The 22,195-nt window shown below is 37.2% G+C and overlaps 1 protein-coding gene across 4 annotated transcripts in view; it reads right to left on the reverse strand.

Annotated features, from left to right (window-relative positions):
• The window catches only part of RBMS3 (RNA binding motif single stranded interacting protein 3), a 1,408,740-nt gene that overhangs the window by 475,783 nt on the left and 910,762 nt on the right, over nucleotides 1–22,195 (reverse strand). For all 4 annotated transcript variants that reach the window (XM_066351336.1, XM_066351338.1, XM_066351337.1 and 1 more), the window contains one exon: nucleotides 3,784–3,842. In XM_066351336.1, the coding sequence (XP_066207433.1) occupies nucleotides 3,784–3,842 (59 nt within the window). The remainder of the gene's footprint in view (nucleotides 1–3,783; nucleotides 3,843–22,195) is intronic.

A 22,195-nucleotide genomic window follows, 5' to 3' on the forward strand; every position in this document is an offset into this window, starting at 1 on the left:
TACCACTGAACGGGACATTATTTCTTTGTAGTTTGCTCACATATTTTTGGTTTGTTTGTTTTTTCCTAACATTCATTCCACCATTGGACCTGTAAATGGGAGTCCCCCTTGCTCCTAAATCCATATGGTTTCCCGCCAATTCAGAATCTCACATCATAAAATTTTATAAGGAATGAACCTTCATTTTAATCATGGTCTACAGACCTCTGATATCATTTTTCCTATTTCTCCACAAACACCTTTTAGATCAGTCACTTTTCCTAATATTAGAAAATTCTTGACTATTTCAATAAATATTTAGATGGTGTTTTAACACTTTGTCTTATCAGTTTCTTGAACTACTCAGTGATGTCATATCTTCCTCCCAACCTCAGCAACTTGCTCCCATGGTCCTCATTTGCAACTAGAAGCAATTTTTCATAAATGTAACAGCTGTCTCTTCTCAATAACATGTAGTTTCTACTGAAATCATTTGAAGGGCCATTATTCTTAAAGGAAATACTCTCAATGGGACTCAGAATATCATTAAAATAGTATTTTCCCAAAGCATGAAAGTGACAGTAATACCTGTCTGATTGTAAGTGCTTATGTTTAGGGTACCTCCCCCATGTGCTTGACAAAGCTCAAAGCTCCCGATTCAGTCACTACTGCTATTCACAGGCTCCAAATCCTGAGGCTAGGCAAGGCAACTGATGCTCTCACTTGTGTGTAATGAACGCATGATCACCTCAGCTTCTTCACGTTACCCTCAAGGCGAAAGTCTAACAGCCCTCTGCCCTCCCATAAAGTCATCCTTTACCGCCTTTCTATTAAATTATTTCCCTTGGTGGTTCCCTTATTCCCACCCTTCCTCCTTTCACCCTCTATCCTTTCCTCCTCCCTCCCTCCCTCCCTCCCTCCCTCCCTTCCTTCCTTCCTTCTTTCCTTCCCTCCCTCCCTCTCTCCCTCCCTCCATTCTTTCCCTCCTTCCTTCCTCTCTCCCTCCCTCCTTTCTTTCTTTTCCTCCTTTGCTCCCCTCCTTTCTTCCCTCCTCTTTCTCTTCCTGTATGTATCAGTGTTTATTATGTTTGAAACCAGTAGCCAGCCTCCAAGCTACTTTAAAAGTCCGTATTACTATAAATAAAAATAATCTGGAGCAAGGAACTCAATATTTACCATATTTGTTTAAAACATATGCGCTTGTAAAATTATATTAATATGTACATTATAAAAGACACACAGAAAGTTGATATAAAAACAATAAGAGATATAATTTACTATTTTCTCCTACCATCCTCAATAGACAGTCATGTACGGGAGCATTAAGAGTTGAGATAATGATACCCAGAGTTTTTGTCCATATCAGCACCCTTCTGTTAAAAAAAATAATTGCATATGGAAACTCAGACAACCCATTTTAGTTACAGCTCTTCAAATCTCACAAGTATACAAAGTGTGGTTTTTCAGGATAGTAATTTATACATTTTTATCATCAGTGCTGTACAGTGACAAGAGATACCTGCATTCTGAGCAAAACTTTGCACAGTGCAAGATCCTTTTGTATTGACCGCTCCAATTATCAGACATGTAATAAGATCTGCTGAGGTTCACAGGTGTCGCTTGTCTATGAAGCATTTGTACTTCTGATTAGTACTCAATCAATATTATTGACTTGCCTGAGTTGAATGCCTCAATTTTCTCTGGTTGCACTTGCAGATATTTTGCACCCAAAGACTTTGGAAATGGTTTGGACAGGTTTAGAAAGAAAAGAATTAGCAATCGAATGCTTCTAACATACCGTGTGCTTCCCACAGGCCACAAGTAAAGATTATCCTCTTTACGAGTCAGGTCTCATAACTTTGCTCTTACATGTTCTCCAAGATTCAGGGTTCAGCTGCCCATCCTAACGGACCCCACCCCATTCCCCTTCTACCAGGGAGCTGTTTGATGTTTGTATCTAGTCGCTGGCTTCAGTCTGAGCTTATGTATACCCTTGCCTTTGACATCTCCCAGATGGTTGCTATTCCAGGGCCTCTCACTCAGCATGCATGGGTCATACAAAACTCATCACTTTCTCTGCAAAACCTACTACTACTGTTTCTGAACTTCTTACCCTAGTAAATTGTGCAGCCATCCTCCCCAATGACGAGTTCAACTTGAAGGCTTAATTTGATATATTCCTTTCTTTCACCTATTTCTCCTTTATAGAGAATATTCGATTCTACCTTTGCAAATGTTCACGGGGCCCCCTTTCCATTTCCCTAACCATGCCCGGGTGACTTTCCTCAGTTTCCTCCTGATCTATAGATTTCAAACCTGCGATTGCTCTTTTCCTGCCTCCAGTTCCTCTCCTTTGTAATTCGATTTCACTCACCTTTGCCAAATTAACTTCTCTACAACACAGATAGAATCATATCGTGAATTCTCAAAAAAAAAAAAAAACTGTGAAAGGGTTTATACAGAACTAAGTTCAAAATATTCAGGATAACTTTTTTTAAAAGCTTCCAAAACCTTGAACCTTTCCTTCTTTCTACCAATATCCTTACCTGAGAATTTTTCTCTCCCAGATATGTGGGTCTCATCAATTACATTTTGAAATTCTTTCTCTTAAACATCAACCTTTCTCAAGACTATAATTGTGTCTTGGCTTTATAAACTTAATTCTTCCAAAACAAATCTCCACCTTCTCTTCCCACTGTATTTTGTGGATACCCCTCTTACAGATAGATACCTCTATTATACTCTCACATGTGTTAGGCAGATGTGCTTATCCGAATAATTTTACTAGTATTGGTTCCTTGGTTTCCTTTATGGTTTTTTTTTTCAACTAGAAACTGAACTACTTGTATCAAATGACAGAAACCATGTCTTACTGTTTTTCTTGTAGCACGTGAATACCTCGTGAATTTGTATATTTATAAGAGACATGATATGTTTGTTTGTTTGTTTTGCTTTAAATTATTGAATTGAATCTGACTACCATCACCCAATTAGGCTAGGATAGATTGTACAGTGCATGAGTATTCATTTCTAAAACTTATGCATACTATACTTATATAAAATAGGGCAATGTTTAGAATAATCTCGCATCTTCAATGTCAGTACTATTAAAAAGACAGGATTAGAGGAACAACCAAGAACATGTTTCAAGAAACATTCTAATTTTCCAGTTAGAACTGAGTCATGTGAGAGAGATATTATAGATTTCACAAATGACATGGTGCAACCCTTGAAAGAGCACTGGATTCCAAGACACGAAGATACATGAGTCACAGATATAGTCAAATAACTTCAGAAATATTTTCCCAGTCCAAAAAATAAAAAAGCCTTAATAAGATAGCAATTCTGAAATCCCATGAGGTACTTGCAGCTGACGATTAGACACAGTGGGCCCATCGGTAACTTCATCCCTAGCCAACCAATGTTGTAAAGCTTTAAAGAACAGATACATTAAAACATGTTTTGCATGGGTAAGTTTCCCCCAGAGTTCCTCATTTTTATATAGGAAATCAATCTGCATCACTGATGATATCATTGAAACCATACAACCCAATGCTGTTAAGAGGTAATTTAGTTTTATGCTGAAGCAATTTGGTAGTTGTTCTAATTCCTGCTTTTCATTTTGTTTGTTAATGAAAAAAATTAATGAGCAATGTTACTTGAAATACAATGTATCAAAGCCTCGGCATTATTAGAGAGGTTTGTCATACACTGTGTATTGTGATCACTGTGTAGCGGGTGCCTAGACTGCCACGTAGGAACAGCATAAGCCAGAGCTAAAGGTACAGATGACCTCACACATACCTTTGCACTGATTTGTGTTTTTGTCGAGAATTGCCTTTGTAGATACAATTTTTCCATATCTGAAAGAGAGAGAGAGAGAGAGAAACAAGTTATCATAGCCCAATGAAGACATTTAAAACACCATAATGAACATGGCTGTACACACAATTGAGCAGGAATAAACCAAGAAGACGAGCTCTGAACTCCCATTTCACACCTGGATGATCTCTTTTCACCGGTTCTTCTCTATAATGCAAGAATGTGCTTTCCTACATAATCACCGGGCTGAGCCTTCAAAAATAAACCTGTCAGGCTGTCTTAGGTGGCTGAAAGGGGATGGCGTGTGATTGTTATCAAAGTAAATTGCACTCTGTGGATGTATGGAGGAGAGTGCAGACCTTGGGGTCAGGCTGAGTGGGGCAGGCATATAGCTCTGTGGCAACCCGGAGAGGTTTAACGTTAACTTCTCCAAGGCCGCTGTCCACCTGTGAAAGGGAGAACTGCAATAATCACCTTTCAGGACTGGGGAGAGGGTTCAACTGAAATGTTAAGATGTTCCTATCAGTGCTCGTAGGGTAAATAGAAAGAAATAAATTTTTAGTTACTTACTTAACTAATAAAACTAGATTACTCTGCAAGTTAATTGAGGAGAAGGACTGAGATTTGTATTCTCAATGCCTACCACCAACAATAATAGAGTTCAATAAATGCTTGCTATAAATAAATACATTATCCAATGGTACTTCACCTACAATAAAGTGTCTACCATAAATATCTATGTACATCTTAAATATAGTCATTACGGTATCATCTCTTACAGATCACCTACTCTAGAGGTTGTTTTTAAAATATGGGAAACACGGACAACAAAACTCCATCTCTCTGAGCCCCTTCCCTGAGGTAAAACTGATGGGACTAAAGAGTTAATTTCCTAAAGCCCTGTTCTTCTTTAGGATTCCATAAAGAATGCTTCTGAATGAACATAATAACATGGAGAAGTTTAAATGCCAATTTAAGTGCCAAGTTTATTAACAACTCACATTATTTTCAAGATGTCAACCACTATCACAACATTTTTGTTTCTTTTGTATTTCTTTGAAGTGAGAAGCAGGGAGGCAGAGAGATAGGCTCCTGCATGCGCATGAGTAGAATCCACCGGGCATGCCCACTAGGGAGTGATGCTCTGCCCATCTGGGGCGTTGCTCCATTGCAATCAGAGCCATTCTAGAGCCTGAGGTGGAGGCCATGGAGCCGTCCTCAGCGCCCAGGCCGACTTTGCTCCAATGGAGCCTCGGCTGCGGAAGGGGAAGAGAGAGATAGAAAGGAGAGGGGGAAGGGTGGAGAAGCAGATGGGAGTTTCTCCTCTGTGCCCTCGCTGGGAATTGAACCTGGGATTTCCACATACTGGGCCAATGCTCAACAACATATTTGACAAGCTTCCTTTGATTCTGTGTTTCTAAATATAAAAATATATGACAAATATTAAATTTTCCATGTAATAATGAACTGAGTTCCCTATCACCAATGTTTGTTGTTGTTGTTTTTTTTTACATTTGTGTTCACCTTTTACTATTTCATTAATTCTTTGGAGCATTTTGGTCATCGTTTACTAAAATTCTAGTGTTGATAATGGAATAGTGCTAGAAATATCTTTGCCTCTTTATTTTTTATTTATTTTTATTTTATTTCTTTAAGATTTTATTTATTAATTTTAGAAAAAAGAGAGCAAGAAGAGGGTGGAGGAGCAGGAAGCATCAACTCCCATATGTACCTTGACCAGGCAAGCCCAGGGTTTTGAACCAGCGACCTCAGCATTCCAGGTTGATGCTTTATCCACTGTGTCACCATAGGCCAGATGCCTCTTTATTTTTTAGATGTTTTGACAAAAGAAGGACTGAGCATCCTCTAGAAATGTATGAATTTAATGTCATTATGCAAGTGATGTACCTATAGTCTTGAAAATCATGCCAACAGCAGCTGAGCCATTGATAGGCTACAATAAATAGAGGAGTATTTTTATGCAATCAGGTGAAGGGGTCTGAGATCATTCCCACCAGTCCCCTACAAACTCCCCCCTTGTAAAGCCATCTAGAACTGAGATGAAGTTGCCCAGCAGTGAATCGAGCATAGTTTCCCAGAATAACCCTGATGTGTCAGCTACCTTGCATCCCTGGTACCACTGCCTTTTCTGGACCCATAGGCCCACAGTTAACTAAGTCAATGATTTCTAGGGATGCAAATGTCAATACTACCTTGAAAATGGAGAAAGTATAGTCTGAATGATCAGTCACTTGATCAAAATCACTTGATTAAGGAAGATGACATCAGAAACTTGAATATGAAATACTTAAAATTTGGTGCAGTGCCTAACTATTACATAGTGTTGCCTCTATAACAGAGAAGGAAGATCTGGTCAAATCTTCTAGTTCAATCAAACCCTCATTTCTTTGGGAATCCAGGTGTTATATTTCAGGGCGGTACAGTGTAGTAGTTAGAAGCATGTGCTGTGACAACTATCCGCCATGGCTCAAATCTCAATTCAGCCTCGTATACTTGGTAAATTAATTCTTATGTGTTCTTTGCATCATTCATTATCTTTGAAAGTTTAAATCTGTTTTTTAAATATTAATTTAGATTACTTATTTTCATTTTTATACATCAATTTAAATATATAAAATGATGAAAATGGTCTTGGGCTCATAGGGTTGTGGTGAAGATTAAATGGGGTTTTACCAAAAGTACTGATAACAGTGGCTGGCTTAGGATAAGTGCTCATTAAATATTCATTCTTCTTGCAGTGACTTCCTGTTATCTGCTGTATAAAAATGTCTCCAGTCTTTGGCATTTTCCAAGGGGGATAAGAGATGAATGTGGGTAGAGTTTCTGTCCCAAATGGCAGCTTAAAACATGACTATTCAGAATGTTAAAAAAAATCTTACTAAAAAAATTGGCAGGTAAAGTTATTTGTTAAAAAGATAATTTGCATTTATAGTTTATATTGTTATTTTTAATGGTAGAAATTTCATTAACTGAATTCTTCCCACACTTAACCACACAAATACCCACAGGTTTGAAGGTATTTGGGGCTTGGTTTAGAATTACTGAAATGTCTACTGAAATGTCTACTTTCTCATGCTATAATAATACAAGTCTCCAAAATGACTCACCTCCTCACCTTTTTTTTACCCTCCCTAAAAAACACATAAAGCCTCTTTTCAAGCTCTATTTCATCCCAAAGTTTTCTCTTTTAGGAAAATAACCAGTAAAATAATATTCTATTTGAACAGTTTCTATAGTCAACAATGGTTCAAGGCACCTATAATCATACCCATTAACTACAGTAACGTTTGCTATATTTTGGCTACTTGGGCAAGTAAATATTTGCAAAATTTTTATGTAGTTTACAGTAAATAACAAAAAAGGGAGAAGAAAGAGAACATTTGCCAAAACTAGTTTTCTCTATACAAAGCACCATTAATATAGAATGGGTAAACTAAAAACTAGAGAAATAAAAATAACAGAACATTTATGACCATCACACATCAGACACACAAACTTTTAAGAGAGAAATCCTTCCTAATTGGTTGCTAAAGCCAGTCTTGATTTCTTCATGTAAATGCCTTCTAAATTAAAATTTAGCCCTATCTTTTAAAGAGGAAATTAAACATTTCTATACCTCAATGAACTACATCTCACAATGAGACTCCTAACCTATGGTGTGCATATTGTCTTACTGTATCAATATTACAAAGGTATCTACTCCTTTGTTAAATGTATTACAAGTAAAAAAAAAAAGGCTATATTTTTTACAGTAAAAAATAGGCTTTATTTTTTTTACAGTAAATAAAATAAAATCCTTTCTATGGAAAGTATTTGTGACTATTTAAGCAAGCAACTTTTTTCTAAAAAAAAACCCAAAACACAAAAACCCCCACAATTATCTCCAAGAAAGTATTATTATATTACTTAAAATGGAAACATCACATATAAATGTGCACACCAAAAAATAAATTATGCTAGTTTTTTATTTTTTGATTCCTAATTACACTCTATGTAAGACTTTCCAGTAGTATAGAATCACAAAACAATGGAACACAACTTGGAGTACCTGACCGAGCCTCTACTCTCACTGAGGGTTTAGGAATTGATTTATTTATTTTTTTATTCAATGAGAGGAAGGGAGGCAGAGACAGACTCCCACATGCGCCCCTACCGGGATCCACCCAGCAAGCCCACTAGGGGGCGATGCTCTGTCATCTGGGGCCATGCTTGCAACTGAGCTCTTCTTAGCACCATAGGCAAACTACCTGGAGCCATCCTCAGTGCCTGGGGCCAACTCACTCCAATTGAGCCTTGGCTGCAGGATGGGAAAAGAGAGAGAGAGAAAGAGAGGAAGAGAGAGAAAGAGAGAGAAAAGTGAGAAGGGGAGGGGTGGAGAAGCAGATGCTTCTCCTGTGTGCTCTGATCTGGAATTGAACTCAGGACATCGACACGTTGGCCCAACACTCTACCACTGAGCCAACCGGCCAGGGCCAGGTAGAGGAATTTCATTCTTTGGCTCAGTTACAATATTCTTCATCAACAATAGTTTTGCAAAGCTAGAATATGCTTTAAACAAAAAGGCGGTATTTAATGGGCCACTGATTCCAGTCCATATCTGAACTCTCACTGGACAAACAGGTACTTTCCACATGACTGGTGCTGTGTTCTCCGTGCTCTGCAAAATCAACTGGTGTAGGTAAATAAAGTTTAAACTTTTTTTAATGACCAAAACCACAATAAACACAAAAACCACCCATATAATATCTCTGTGAAGAATTAAATTACAGCAAATCTCTCTTCCTGATGTTTTGTCAAAGCATACTCAATAGACTAGAGTCAAAACTATAATATAGATTGAAGATACATTTCTACACACTCCAAAGGAAAATAATGTATTTCTGCAGTACCAGGTATTCCGAAACTTAAATTGTCTTGCTTATTTAATTTTCCCCTTCCTAGGGTTTAGATGAAAATGAAGGTTTTCTATATGCTACCCATGAGTAGAAAGCAAAATCAGATATTAGATCAAATATGTGACCAAATTACTGACTGATGTCTGGAAACAGACACCTGGGCTTTGGTCCCATGTGCCTCTTGACTTCAGAAGCTCTCAGACAAATCCAAATCACTTTTCTATACTTTCATTTCCTACAGCTAGAAGGGATAAAATATTATTATTCACTGTCAGCTTTGTTTGGGGGTTCAACTTCTTGGGGGAAACAAATAAATGGAGTGAACAGATTTTATATCAGAAGTCTTTCAATCCAGGCATTTAGTACCTTCTATAGCCAATGTCAGAAGCACCTAATACAGAATCGTTATGACACTTTTAATATGCATTAAAATGTGCACCATATCTGCATATTCACTTCCTATAATGAGAACCCCTGCATTCTCCAAACATGACCGGATCCCAAACAACATTTTATTTAATTCTAAGAGTACCCTGTAAAACAATACTCAGTCTATAATAAGTACCCACCTATTATAGTTTGGTTTTTCATAACAGAGTTTTCAAAAGTCTATGTATTTGTTGTCTATTAATGCTTTAAGATACTTTCACTTTAGCTTGTCAATACAAGTCTTATGTTACACTTTTTAAAGAAATAGTCAATTCTGGCTTGCATTTATTCTCTCGAACAGCATCTGATTCAAACTATATTTGTTGAGATACATGATTATTCCACATACAAACCTGATTTAAACTAATGGTATCTTTTATTTTCTGAAGTTAAGGAGAAAATAGAGCTATTATGGGACTATGCTTCAAGAATTATGAAGACATCAAATTGATGGGATCTTTCTATAAAGAATTTATTTTTTAAATCCTTTTTGCTGAATCACCCACTGTGTATATTAATTCAAAAAACTACAGGCGGAGACTGAAAATAGAGTCTCCACAGTCAATTAACTTCCAGCTAACTCATTATTCACATGTCTTCTACATTGATACCAACCGAGAAAAAGGTCTTACATTTATTTAATGCATGAAACATTATCCTTTTAGAAAATGTGCTTCTTTGCCTGCTTCCAGATTGCTCATTCATTCTTTGTTGTTTGGAAATGCTAATGGAAAGGCCGAATAAAACAGCTCTTCTAGGTCCACAGAGCCGAAGGACCTCCAGTTTGTGATGGTAGCACTGATGTCTTCCAGTTACTCCCTTTTTTTATCTAAACAATAAAGTCCATTCAAGGGTAAACTGCATATTCAGCCCTCCAAGTCTACCAGCTACTTCTCCCGAATCTGAACAGCTGTTAGGCTCACAGCCTGCATAGAATCACCTAGCACTTGTTGTTATTATTATTGTTGTTGTAAGTAATATTTTACTGTTTTATGACATTGTTTGTTCCCCAGGAGATTGTCTCTTCAAGCAGACCTTGATTTTTCAGGAGTCCAGATAATCTTTTATGCTTTTCTGATCATACTCAAAATATCCAACATAAAAGCTTGATGCATACTAATCCTATAACAATCTGTTGATGTTTAAATACTTTTTTATGGACCTGACAACTGTTCCAGTTCAGAAACACTTACCTATTTATACGCAAACACACACACACACACACACACACACACACACACCCCGTTAATTGAGCACCTGCCTTGTGCCAATCACTACACAGAGCACGTTAGATATTTTATTGCAAATTCTTACAACTACCTAATAAGTTGATATCATTAGTCTAATTTTTAAGGTAAATAAATTAAAGTTAGATATATTAAGTTACTTGCCCAAGTTGACACAGATATTGAGTTATATTGCTTATACTTAAACTCAAATGTACTTGGCTAAAAAATCCTTACTTTTACTTGATATCACACTGTCAACACACACACACACACACACACACACACACACACACACACACACCACACACACACACACACAAAGCCTGGATCAAATTCAGTCCTGTAGCCAGTCATAGGGCCATGAAAACAAATGAAAATCTTTTGCAGATGTTGGCAATGATTAGTCCTGTAGTAGACCTAAAAATGACCACCATTCATTGGAAATAGTATAGCCAGACATTCATCATTGATTGTTAGAATTCATTTCCAGAAAAATTTATTCCTTAAAGAGGCTTATGACTTCCCAATATGTTACACGTTCTACTACATCTAATATCAACTGAACACGTAACAAAAAACACAGCTTTGTGGCAGAATTTACACTTGCTTGTTTGAAGGCATCACACCTCAAATTCTAAAAATCCTGATATCACCGACTGCCTCAATAGTATTATCAAAACATTGCGTCAACCGTACAACACATGATCATTTTGAGGGCTATGTTTTAGTATCAGTGAAATCAAGCTGTTCAGAGAATGCTCTTGGTTTCCACTGTGTGCCCCAGTACCAAAGTGCACAATTAGGTCCCCAAAAAAGTTGTTTGATGGTGCTGTTGCTATTAAAGTAGTAGTTCTCAATCCTGACATGGGTCACTTAGCTTCATTATAATCTTTCCCTAGGTTTTCTTTGTCACTACTCTCACCTTCCTATTCACAGCCCCACTGACATTGTCCCTCTTCCCCAGACAGCTCATTTCAACTGTGGTTATGATCCAACATAGCTCTATTGGAGAGTGCACTGAATCATCAATTGTATTCATGATAAAAATGCAATATTTTATCAACACTGATTTTACTATATTGTACCTTTTCCAATCTTAATATTGAGAATGAGTTCTTCAAGGGTAAGGTATAGATAGGACTTATTAATTTTATATACCTGGCTTTACACACAGGACTCAATCAATAAATGTTTATTGAATGAATGCCTAAATGAGTGAAAGCAAGTGTCACACCCCTCATCGGACAACACAATTAGGATGGTAATGAGAGTCAAGTATATCCAGACACAGACATATCCCTGCATTGCAACATGGCGAAGTGCATATTGTCCTGACAGTGATTCATCACTTTCTATACCTTACCTTGAGCACTGTCAGTCACTTCATTCAAAAAGAGAGTGAGCTATAACATTTCTCAACAGCCAAATGAAGAAATGTTTTTGAAGTCTTTATTGTAAAAATTTTAATGCATTACATGATTTTAAATCTACAAACACATTCACAGAAAAAATACTGACATAAAATATTGAAAGAAAATTTTTATATCTATATAGCAACTGCTCTAAGCTCTTTCATGAATACACAGTTTTTACTATTGATATGAGGAAGTGCCTAATGATCAGAGCTCAATTACTTATTTCCCAGGGAGATTTGCCTTTAAAGGAATGATAGTCTTGAACTTGGAATCTTTCTGAGCTTCATAACATTTAAAAATGCATTTCTGTAATTTGGTAATATAAGAATGACAATACTCCAAAATAATTAGAACTCACAAAGGGAGAGCTAGACAAAATCATACAATAATATAGAAAGAAGTATTCCAGTGAAGGTAATTTTCACTATTTAAAAGCTCACATGTACAAAAACACAGAAAAGATAAAAATCAAGTCCAGTTTTAATTGAAATGAACCGTCTTCTTCATCCCAAAAGTGTATACAACAACAAACCCAAATGGATGAGAATACAGCCATTTTTGTCAATACATCAATCTCTTTGCATTAAATTTTGAGAAGTCTATTAGATAAAGCGGGTCTATGTCACCCCCGAAGATTCAGTCCTTGTGGAACTTACTGCAGGAAGACCCACTGTCCAGTGGATAGTCATATATTCGTGCTAACATAAATCAATGGTGTAGTCTAACTATGAAAGTGAACATCATTTGCTTTACAGATTCTCTGTATTATCCATAGTACTTATAAAATTATATGTAAAATACATATAACTGCCATACCAGGTAAATGAGAACACACACACAAAAAATACATTTTAAGCATTCTAGCTTACTGATAGGTATATAGTAGGTAGTCAAAAATGTGGTTTTTGGTGTGATGCTCACTCAGTCTTTCAATTACCAAATGGTCAGAAAATGTAGGCTGATGTTATAAATAGATTCTGTAAATGTAATTAAGAAGTGAGTAGATGGCACAATTCATTCAACGCTGTCTCAACTCAGTGATCAGTGACTTCCAGTTCATTTGCCTTCACTCTCCCCACTCTTTCCGCAGGTGCACACAGACACACCCCCCCAAGTGCATTTCTTTCTTTCCAGTGGGGAAAATATTTTACATGACAAAGAGAACACTTATCACACATTTTTAGCCAGTGCCATTTGGAAAGGTCATAGGTTAAAGAGAAAATGCAAGATAAATACAGCTGCTCCCCACATGCCAGGAAGATTATCGTGTCTTCTTATAGATTCTTTTAATCTGATCAACTCTCATTTAATAAAATTTGAGTATATTGTCTCTAACGTCCATGACAAGGTTTCTTATGCTACTCTCAGTGTAACAAAATATCTATATTATCACACCCCAAAACTTCTTTTTTATACATTCTTCACACACATATGACTCTGAATCTCATGTTTAAGCACAGATACAGCCCCTTAAGGGCAGACTCCATGGTTTATAAAACAAAGAGTATGTACATCTAGTAAGAAACACAATAAACATTTGATGATGTGGCAATATTCCTCCAGAAAAGAGAATAACAGCTGTTCTTAACTGCGGTGTAAATCAGATGGGGAGAAACTTATGAAAGTTAACCACTTACTGATAAATGTGCTCTTGCTGCATGGTTAATTATTCTTATTTTATGTGTATATTTGTGCCTTCATAGTCCATTGCAGACACTATTCACACCAAAATTAACTCTTTATCATCATATTGCAAGGATGACGTCACTCAAGTGGGTTGTAGTATCATCTCAGTAAAAAAAAAAAATTCAAGGTCCTTTAGCCCTCCTCAATGCTTTACAGAACTTTTTTATACTATCTCAGTCAGAGAAGGTAGCAAGCTCAGTTTTTCTTTCTAGTCTCTCTTCTCGTCACTCCCCAATCTGAGCCCCAAGATGCAGCCAAAGTGGATTGCTGCAGGATTCTAGGATGTTCCCTGCTATAATGAATGCAAAACAACCAGCCAAGAATTTCTTTCTTTCCTTCTGCCTCTCTACACACATATATATCCCTTTGTCTGCCAGCATGGGGACCGTCTCCTCCAGAAGGACTCCCCTCATCTTTCATTCAGGTGTATTGGGACCATCTCCCCCTGACCACCAGTGCTCTCTCCATCACAGCACTGCCCCAACTCTGCAGGAAGCACTGGTTTATTACTGAGAGTTACTAGAGAACAGAACTGTCTTCCCTGTTTATATCAGCCTGCCTTCATACCGAAGACAGCAGGGAAGAGGTATCCAAAAAGTTAATGAACAGACAAGATTGAGGATGCCAATTTGTAAATAATCAGCTTAAAAGAAAGCTTCAACTTGACTATTTTCCTGTTACACCCACAACATAAGAGATTACTAGATAAGCTGTGTTTCTTTTTTTCTTGCATTAAAAATAGTTTAGAAGAACATTCATTAACAGCCTAAAATGGGAAACAACTTATACTTATGGCAAAATCCATGTAATAGACAAATATATTAGGTTTATTCAAACAATGGAATACTATACCACGATGGGAGTAAACAGCTACAGCTACAAGCAACATGCATGTAATGAATAGGAATGAATCTCCAATGTTGAGCAAGATCGAGGAAAGTCCATATTAAATTATTCTATTTATATAAATGGATGGATTGGCAATCAAAACAGTGGTTAATCTTGGAAGCAGGAACTAGAAGGGACGGGAGCGGGTTTTTTTTATTTATTTTTTATTTATTTTTTATTTATTTATTTATTTTTATTAAATTTAATGCAGTGACATTGATAAATCAGGGTACATATGTTGAGAGAAAATATCTCTAGATTATTTTGACATTTGATTGTGCTGTATACCCCTCCCCCAAAGTTAAATTGTCTTCTGTCACCTTCTATCTGGTTTTCTTTGTGCTCCTCCCCTCCCCTAACCCCTCTCTCCTTCTTCACCCCCTCCCCCCTCCCCCAACCTCCCGCCCCTGTTGCCATCACATTCTTGTTCATGTCTCTGAGTCTCAGTTTTATGTCCCTTCTATGTATGGATTCATCTTAGTTTTTTTTTTTTTTCTGATTTACTTATTTCACTCCGTATAATGTTGTCAAGGTCCATCCATGTTATTGTAAATGATCTGATGTCATCATTTCTTATGGCTGAGTAGTATTCCATAGTATATATGTACCAAAGCTTTTTAATCCACTTGTCCTCTGACAGACACTTGGGCTGTTTCCAGATCTTCGCTATTGTGAACAATGCTGCCACAAACATGAGGGTGCATTTCTCCTTTTCGAGCCGTTCTATGGTGTCCTTGGGGTATATTCCTAAAAGTGGGATAGCTGGGTCAAAAGGCAGTTCGATTTTCAGATTTTTGAGGAATCTCCATACTGTTTTCCACAGTGGCTGCACCAGTCTGCATTCCCACCAGCAGTGCAGGAGGGTTCCCTTTTCTCCACATCCTCGCCAGCGCTTATTCTGTGTTGTTTTGTTGATGAGCGCCATTCTGACTGGTGTGAGGTGATATCTCATTGTGGTTTTAATTTGCATTTCTCTAATGATTAATGATGTTGAGCATTTTTTCATATGCCTATTGGCCATCTGTATGTCGTCTTTGGAGAAGTGTCTATTCATCTCTTTTGCCCATTTTTGGATTGGGTTGTTTGTTTTCCTGGTGTTGAGTTTTACAAGTTCTTTATAAATTTTGGTTATTAACCCCTTATCAGATGTATTGTCAAATATGTTCTCCCATTGTGTAGTTTGTCTTTTTATTCTGTTCTTGTTGTCTTTAGCTGTGCAAAAGCTTTTTAGTTTGATATAGTCCCATTTGTTTATCCTGTTTTTTATTTCACTTCCCCGTGGAGATAAATCAGCAAATATATTGCTCCGAGAGATGTCCGAGAGCTTACTGACTATGTTTTCTTCTAAGATGCTTATGGTTTCACGGCCTACATTAAGTCTTTTATCCATTTTGAGTTTATTTTTGTGAGTGGTGTAAGCTGGTGATCTAGTTTCATTTTTTTGCAGGTAGCTGTCCAATTTTCGCAACACCATTTGTTAAAGAGGCTATCTTTACTCCATTGTATTTCCTTACCTCCTTTGTCAAATATCAGTTGTCCATAGAACTGTGGGTTTATTTCTGGGTTCTCTGTTCTGTTCCATTGATCTATATGCCTGTTCTTATGCCAGTACCAGGCTGTTTTGAGTACAACGGCCTTGTAGTATAACTTGATATCAGGAAGTGTGATACCTCCCACTTTATTCTTCTTTTTTAAGATTGCTGAGGCTATTCGTGTCCTCTTTTGGTTCCATATAAATTTTTGGAATATGTGTTCTATATCTTTGAAGTATGTCATTGGTATTTTAATTGGTATTGCATTGAATTTATAGATTGTTTTGGGTAATATAGACATTTTAATGATGTTTATTCTTCCTAACCATGAGCACGGTATATGCTTCCACTTGTTTGTATCTTCCTTGATTTCTTTTATCAATGCTTTGTAATTTTCCGAGTACAAGTCTTTAGTCTCGTTGGTTAAGTTTACTCCTAGGTACTTTATTTTTTTGGTTGTAATTGTGAAGAGGATTGTTTCCTTAATTTCTCTTTCTGACTGTTCATTGTTGGTGTATAAAAATGCTTCTGATTTCTGAGTATTGATTTTATATCCTGCCACTTTGCTGAATTTATTTATCAGGTCCAGTAGTTTTTTGACTGAGACTTTAGGGTTTTCTATATACAATATCATATCATCTGCAAATAATGATAGTTTTACTTCTTCTTTTCCAACTTGAATGCCTTTTATTTCTTCTTCTTGTCTGATTGCTGTGGCTAGGACTTCCAGGACTATGTTAAATAAGAGTGGTGAAAGGGGGCACCCCTGCCTTGTTCCTGATCTTAAGGGTATTGCTTTTAATTTTTTCCCATTGAATATGATGTTGGCTGTGGGTTTCTCATAGATGGCCTTTATCATGTTGAGGTATGTTCCCTGTATTCCCACTTTGCTGAGAGTTTTGATCATGAATGGGTGCTGGATTTTATCAAATGCTTTTTCTGCATCTATTGAAATTATCATATGGTTTTTCTCCTTCTTTTTGTTTATGTGATGAATCACATTGATTGATTTACAAATATTGTACCAGCCTTGCCTCCCCAGAATAAATCCCACTTGATCATGGTGTATGATTTTTTCCATATATTGTTGGATCCGGTTTGCTAATATTTTGTTGAGGATTTTAGCATCTATATTCATCAGAGATATTGGCCTATAATTTTCTTTCTTTGTGTTGTCTTTGCCTGGTTTTGGAATCAGAATTATGCTCGCCTCATAAAAGGAGCTTGGAAGTCTTCCTTCCTCTTGAATTTTTTGAAATAGTTTGAGAAGGATAGGAGTTAGTTCTTCTTTGAATATTTGGTAGAATTCTGTTGTGAAGCCATCGGGTCCCAGACTTTTCTTTGTTGGGAGTTTTTTGATAACTGTTTCAATCTCATTTGGTGTAATCGGTCTGTTTAGGTTTTCTGATTCTTCCAGATTGATTTTTGGAAGATTGTATGTTTCAAGGAATTTGTCCATTTCATCTAGGTTGTCTAGTTTTTTGGCATACAGTTCTTCATAGTATTTTCTTATAATATTTTGTATTTCTGTTGTGTCAGTTGTTCTTTCTCCTCTCTCATTTCTAATTTTATTTATTTGAGTCCTCTCTCTCTTTTTCTTGGTGAGTCTACTTAAAGGTTCATCAATCTTGTTTACCTTTTCAAAGAACCAGCTCCTAGTTTCATTGATCCTCTGTATTGTTTCTTTAGCTTCTATGTCATTTATTTCTGCTCTGATCTTTATTATTTCCTTCCTTCTACTACATTTGGGCTTTACTTGCTGTTCTTTTTCTAATTCTTTTAGATGCAGGGTTAAGTTGTTTATTTGAGCTTTTTCTAGCTTCTGAAAGTGTGCCTGTAGTGCTATGAACTTCCCTCTCAGCACTGCTTTCGCTGTGTCCCATAAATTTTGAGTTGTTGTATGCTCATTGTCATTCGTTTCTAGGAATTTTTTTATTTATTCTTTGATCTCATTCTTAATCCATTCATTATTTAACACCCTGCTATTTAGTTTCCATGTGTTTGAGAATTTTTTAGCTTTTCTGCTGTGATTCATTTCTAGTTTCATGACGTTGTGATTGGAGAAAGTGCTTGATATGATTTCAGTCTTCTTAAATTTGTTGAGAGCACTTTTGTGCCCTAACATGTGGTCTATCCTAGAGAATGTACCATGAGCACTTGAAAAGAATGTATATTCTGCTGCTTTAGGGTGAAAGGATCTGAAGATATCTATTAAATCGAGTTGATCCAGTGTTTCCAATAAGTCTGCTGTTTCTTTGTTAATTTTCTTTCCCGAGGATCTATCTAGTGATGTTAGTGGGGTATTGAAATCCCCTACTATTATAGTATTGCTGTTGATCTCGCCCTTTAAATCCATCAAAGTCTGTTTTATATATTTGGGTGCTCGTATATTAGGTGTATAGATATTTATAATAGTTATATCTTCCTGTTGGATTACTCCCTTTATCATTATGTAGTGGCCTTCTTTATCTCTTACTATATCCTTTGTTTTAAAGTCCAATTTGTCTGATATAAGTATTGCTACCCCAGCTTTTTTTTCATTTCTGTTTGCATGAAATGTTTTTTTCCATCCTTTTACCTTCAATCTATGTGTGTCTTTTGTTCTAAGGTGTGTCTCTTGTAGACAACATATGTATGGGTCCTGTTTTCTTATCCACGCAGCTACCCTGTGTCTTTTGACTGGATCATTTAATCCATTTACATTTAAGGTTATTATTGATATGTAGTTGTTTATTGCCATTTTCCTCTCTAAAGGTGTATTCTTTTTTTTGCTATATTCTTTTCCAACTTTGATCTGTTTACAACAGGCCCCTTAACATTTCTTGCAGCGTTGGTTTGGTTGTAATGAATTCCTTGAGTTGTTTTTTGTCTGGGAAGCTTTTTATTTCTCCTTCGATTTTAAACGATAGCCTTGCTGGATAAAGTAGTCTTGGTTGTAGGTTCTTGTTCTGCATTACCTTGAATATTTCTTGCCATTCCCTTCTGGTCTCAAGTGTTTCTGTTGAGAAGTCGGATGTCATCCTTATGGAAGCTCCTTTGTATGTGATAACTTTTTTTTCTCTTGCAGCTTTTAATATTTTCTCTTTATCGCTTAGCTTTGGTATTTTAATTATGATGTGTCTTGGTGTAGGTTTCTTTGGGTTTCTCTTTAATGGAGTTCTCTGTGCTTCTTGGACTTGTGAGAGTTTCTCTTGCATTAATTTAGGGAAGTTTTCAGTTATGATATGATTGAACAAAGTCTCTATCCCTTCTTCTTTCTCTTCTTCTTCAGGAACCCCTATGATGCGGATGTTATTTCTCTTCATGTTGTCACAGAGCTCTCTAAGTGTTTCCTCTGACTTTTTGAGTCTCTTTTCTCTTTTTTTCTCTGCTTTCATGCCTTCATTCCAGTTGTCCTCCAACTCGCTGATTTGATCCTCAGCTGTATCCATCCTGTTTTTAATTCCTTCCATTGTGGTCTTCATTTCTGATATTGTATTTGTCATCTCTGACTGACTCTTTTTTAATATTTCAATATCCTTTTTTATACTTGCTATATCTTTATTTAGGTTTTCAAACTGCCCCTCCATTGTTGTTCTAAGATCCCTAAGCATCCTTACAATCATTATTTTGAACTCCACATCTGGAAGTTTGATTATTTCCATATCACTCAGCTCATCTCTCAAAGGTGTCTCTTGTGGTTTCATTTGGGTTGCACTCCTTTGTCTTCTCATAATGGTGTTTTATTTGTAGACTGGTTGAGTCTAGGCTTGGTGTTGTCTGCCTCCAGTTTTCAGTTGTGTTATTTCTAGGTCTTCTTGGGTTGGTATCAGCTATTATTTGTAATCCACTTTCAGATTTGGGCAGCTTTGAAGTCTTGATTTGTTTGTTTTCTTAACAGGTGATAGTCTTGTTAACTGATCTCAGTAGGGGGCTTCCTTGAAACTGTAACCAGGAATGCTGTGGGTGTAACCTGAGACGCTGAAGGTCTCTTCCACCAACTAATCTCACTGGGGGCAGGGTTTTTTCTCAGCTTCAGTAGGGGGAGGTGTATCTCAGATCTCCATGGAGACCTGAGTTACTGCCCCTCCTCCCCACTTCTTGTTTTCAGCTGTGTCTTGTTGCGCTGATTGGAGCTGGATAGATGTCCGGAGATCTCTGATCCGGAAGCACTTCAGCTCTGTTTTGTGAAAGGTTCAGTCCCTCCCCCAGCTATGGCCGCCTCCAGCACGAATGAGTCAGCTTTTTTATTTCGTTTCTTGCATACCTTAGCCCCTCACAGTCTGTCCCTCTCCTTGTCCTTTCCACTTGGGAGATAAGCTGGTCTTTTCAACCCACCTTGCTCCCTGGTCGTCAGGTAAGTGGCTGTGAGCAGTAGTTTCTGCTCTTTTTCCTCTGTGAAATCCTCTCTGGGCTCTCAGCCTCACCCTCCCCCCTTCCGTTCCTGTAAGCAGAGGAGATTCAGGCACTCCTTACCAGGATTATTGTGGCTTCCTCTTTGCTCCTTGGTTTTTGAGAGCTGTTCTTGCAGTTCAGTGTTGGTTTTTCTTGCTGATTTTTCCTAAATTGATTTGTATTCCAGTTTGGTGTTGAGAGCTGGGCGTCTGTGCGCCCACCTACTCCGCTGCCATCCTAGTCCGCGTCGCTGCGAGGCTCCCTGCGGCGGGCGAAGGTCCCGCGGCTGCAGTCCGGCTGCGTGCGGCTCAGTGGCCCTGCTCCCGTGGCGCTGGGCGAGCAGACGCCCGGAGCGGGTTTTTGCAGTACTGGTCCTATTATGTTTCCTGAGGTGACTGCTAGTCTTATAGGTGTGTTCAGTTTGTGAAAATGCACCAAGAAGCGGTACACTGACGAGTAGTTCAATTTCCTATCACCTAATATTTTTCAATAAGACATTCAGAAAATAATAGCATTGGTAGCAAAAGCTAACCACCTTTTTTTTTTTTTTTTAATGAAGAAGAGACTCAGACTGGGAGCCACAAGACATACTTTCATCTCTTCTCTCATCAAATTTGACTGCTATGTTTAAAGTCTCTAAAATCTTGCCTGACCTGTGGTGGCGCAGTGGATAAAGCGTCGACTTGGAAATGCTGAGGTCGCCGGTTCGAAACCCTGGGCTTGCCTGGTCAAGGCACATATGGGAGTTGATGTTTCCAGCTCCTCCCTCTTCTCTCTCTCTGTCTCTCTCTCCTCTCTTTCCCTCTCTGTCTCTCTCTCTTCTCTAAAAATGAATAAATAAAATAAAAAATACCATAAAGTCTCTAAAATCTTAATTGAGACCCATTTGCTGCGGTCGAATAAAGAAGAAATACACTAACAAAATTACATAGTAGAGGCTCTAACAAGTTGTCAGCAGCATGTTGGTTTTTATTGTGTAAAGAGACACTTTTTACCATCTTAAAGGATGGCAATTTGGGGGGGGGGAGATAGAAAACAACATAATCTTAGGCTTCTACATAAAATTAATGCCAGCGATAAAAATAGTAGTTTTGAGACATGACTAACATATGCCCTGTATGTCATACATGCATTTATTTCCTGCAAGGAAGCCCGATTCTATCACCACATAGATTCTTTGGAAGCTGCCTGATTGTCCCCAGTTGGGTTAGCAATGATTTCATTGTGCTGTGATTACGGATGTATATTACACAACGGGGATTCATCCACAGATGAGATCTAATCCAGTATATTCTGCTCGGGAGGTGGCCTCTTGTTCACTTGTCTTAAAGTTAACTGCTAATAAACCAGAGGAAAAGTTGATGTGTTTAGATGGTATGTACGTCTCCTATGCCATGGGAACATAATTGGTTCCACTTCCCTTTACATTAAAATGTAATGAAAAGCCACATTTCATGCCTATAAAGTTGAAATTCTATTAACAGTCTTCAACCCACTCCTCACTTGAGTACTGACATTTTAATAAGTTGATTATTTTTTCCATTATCGAGGAAATACGTCTCATAAAGTCAGATTTGAAAAACATAGAGAAAAGTATTTATAATCTGACCACACAAACTACTTGACACGTTGGTATATTTTCTCTTTTCAAAATACCGTTTTTCATTTTCATGTGTTTCATATTACTCTATCACTTATATAATTTTACACTTTTTAAGGAGTTTCTACATGAATTTTAAGTATAAGCATGACAAAAATCAATGTATATCACAAAAAATTTCTGTCAGTACTATTAGAAAATGTTAACAGGCGAAGCCATACACACAAACAAGCTGTTTAAGGAAAATACTGACCTCACTGGCTTGTTCATAATCTATACACTTACAAAGAAATCTTTATTATTATTTAATGAATTAATTAACTTA

The sequence above is a fragment of the Saccopteryx leptura genome, chromosome 10, assembly GCF_036850995.1.
Source record: "Saccopteryx leptura isolate mSacLep1 chromosome 10, mSacLep1_pri_phased_curated, whole genome shotgun sequence".
NCBI classification, from domain to species: Eukaryota; Metazoa; Chordata; class Mammalia; order Chiroptera; family Emballonuridae; genus Saccopteryx; species Saccopteryx leptura.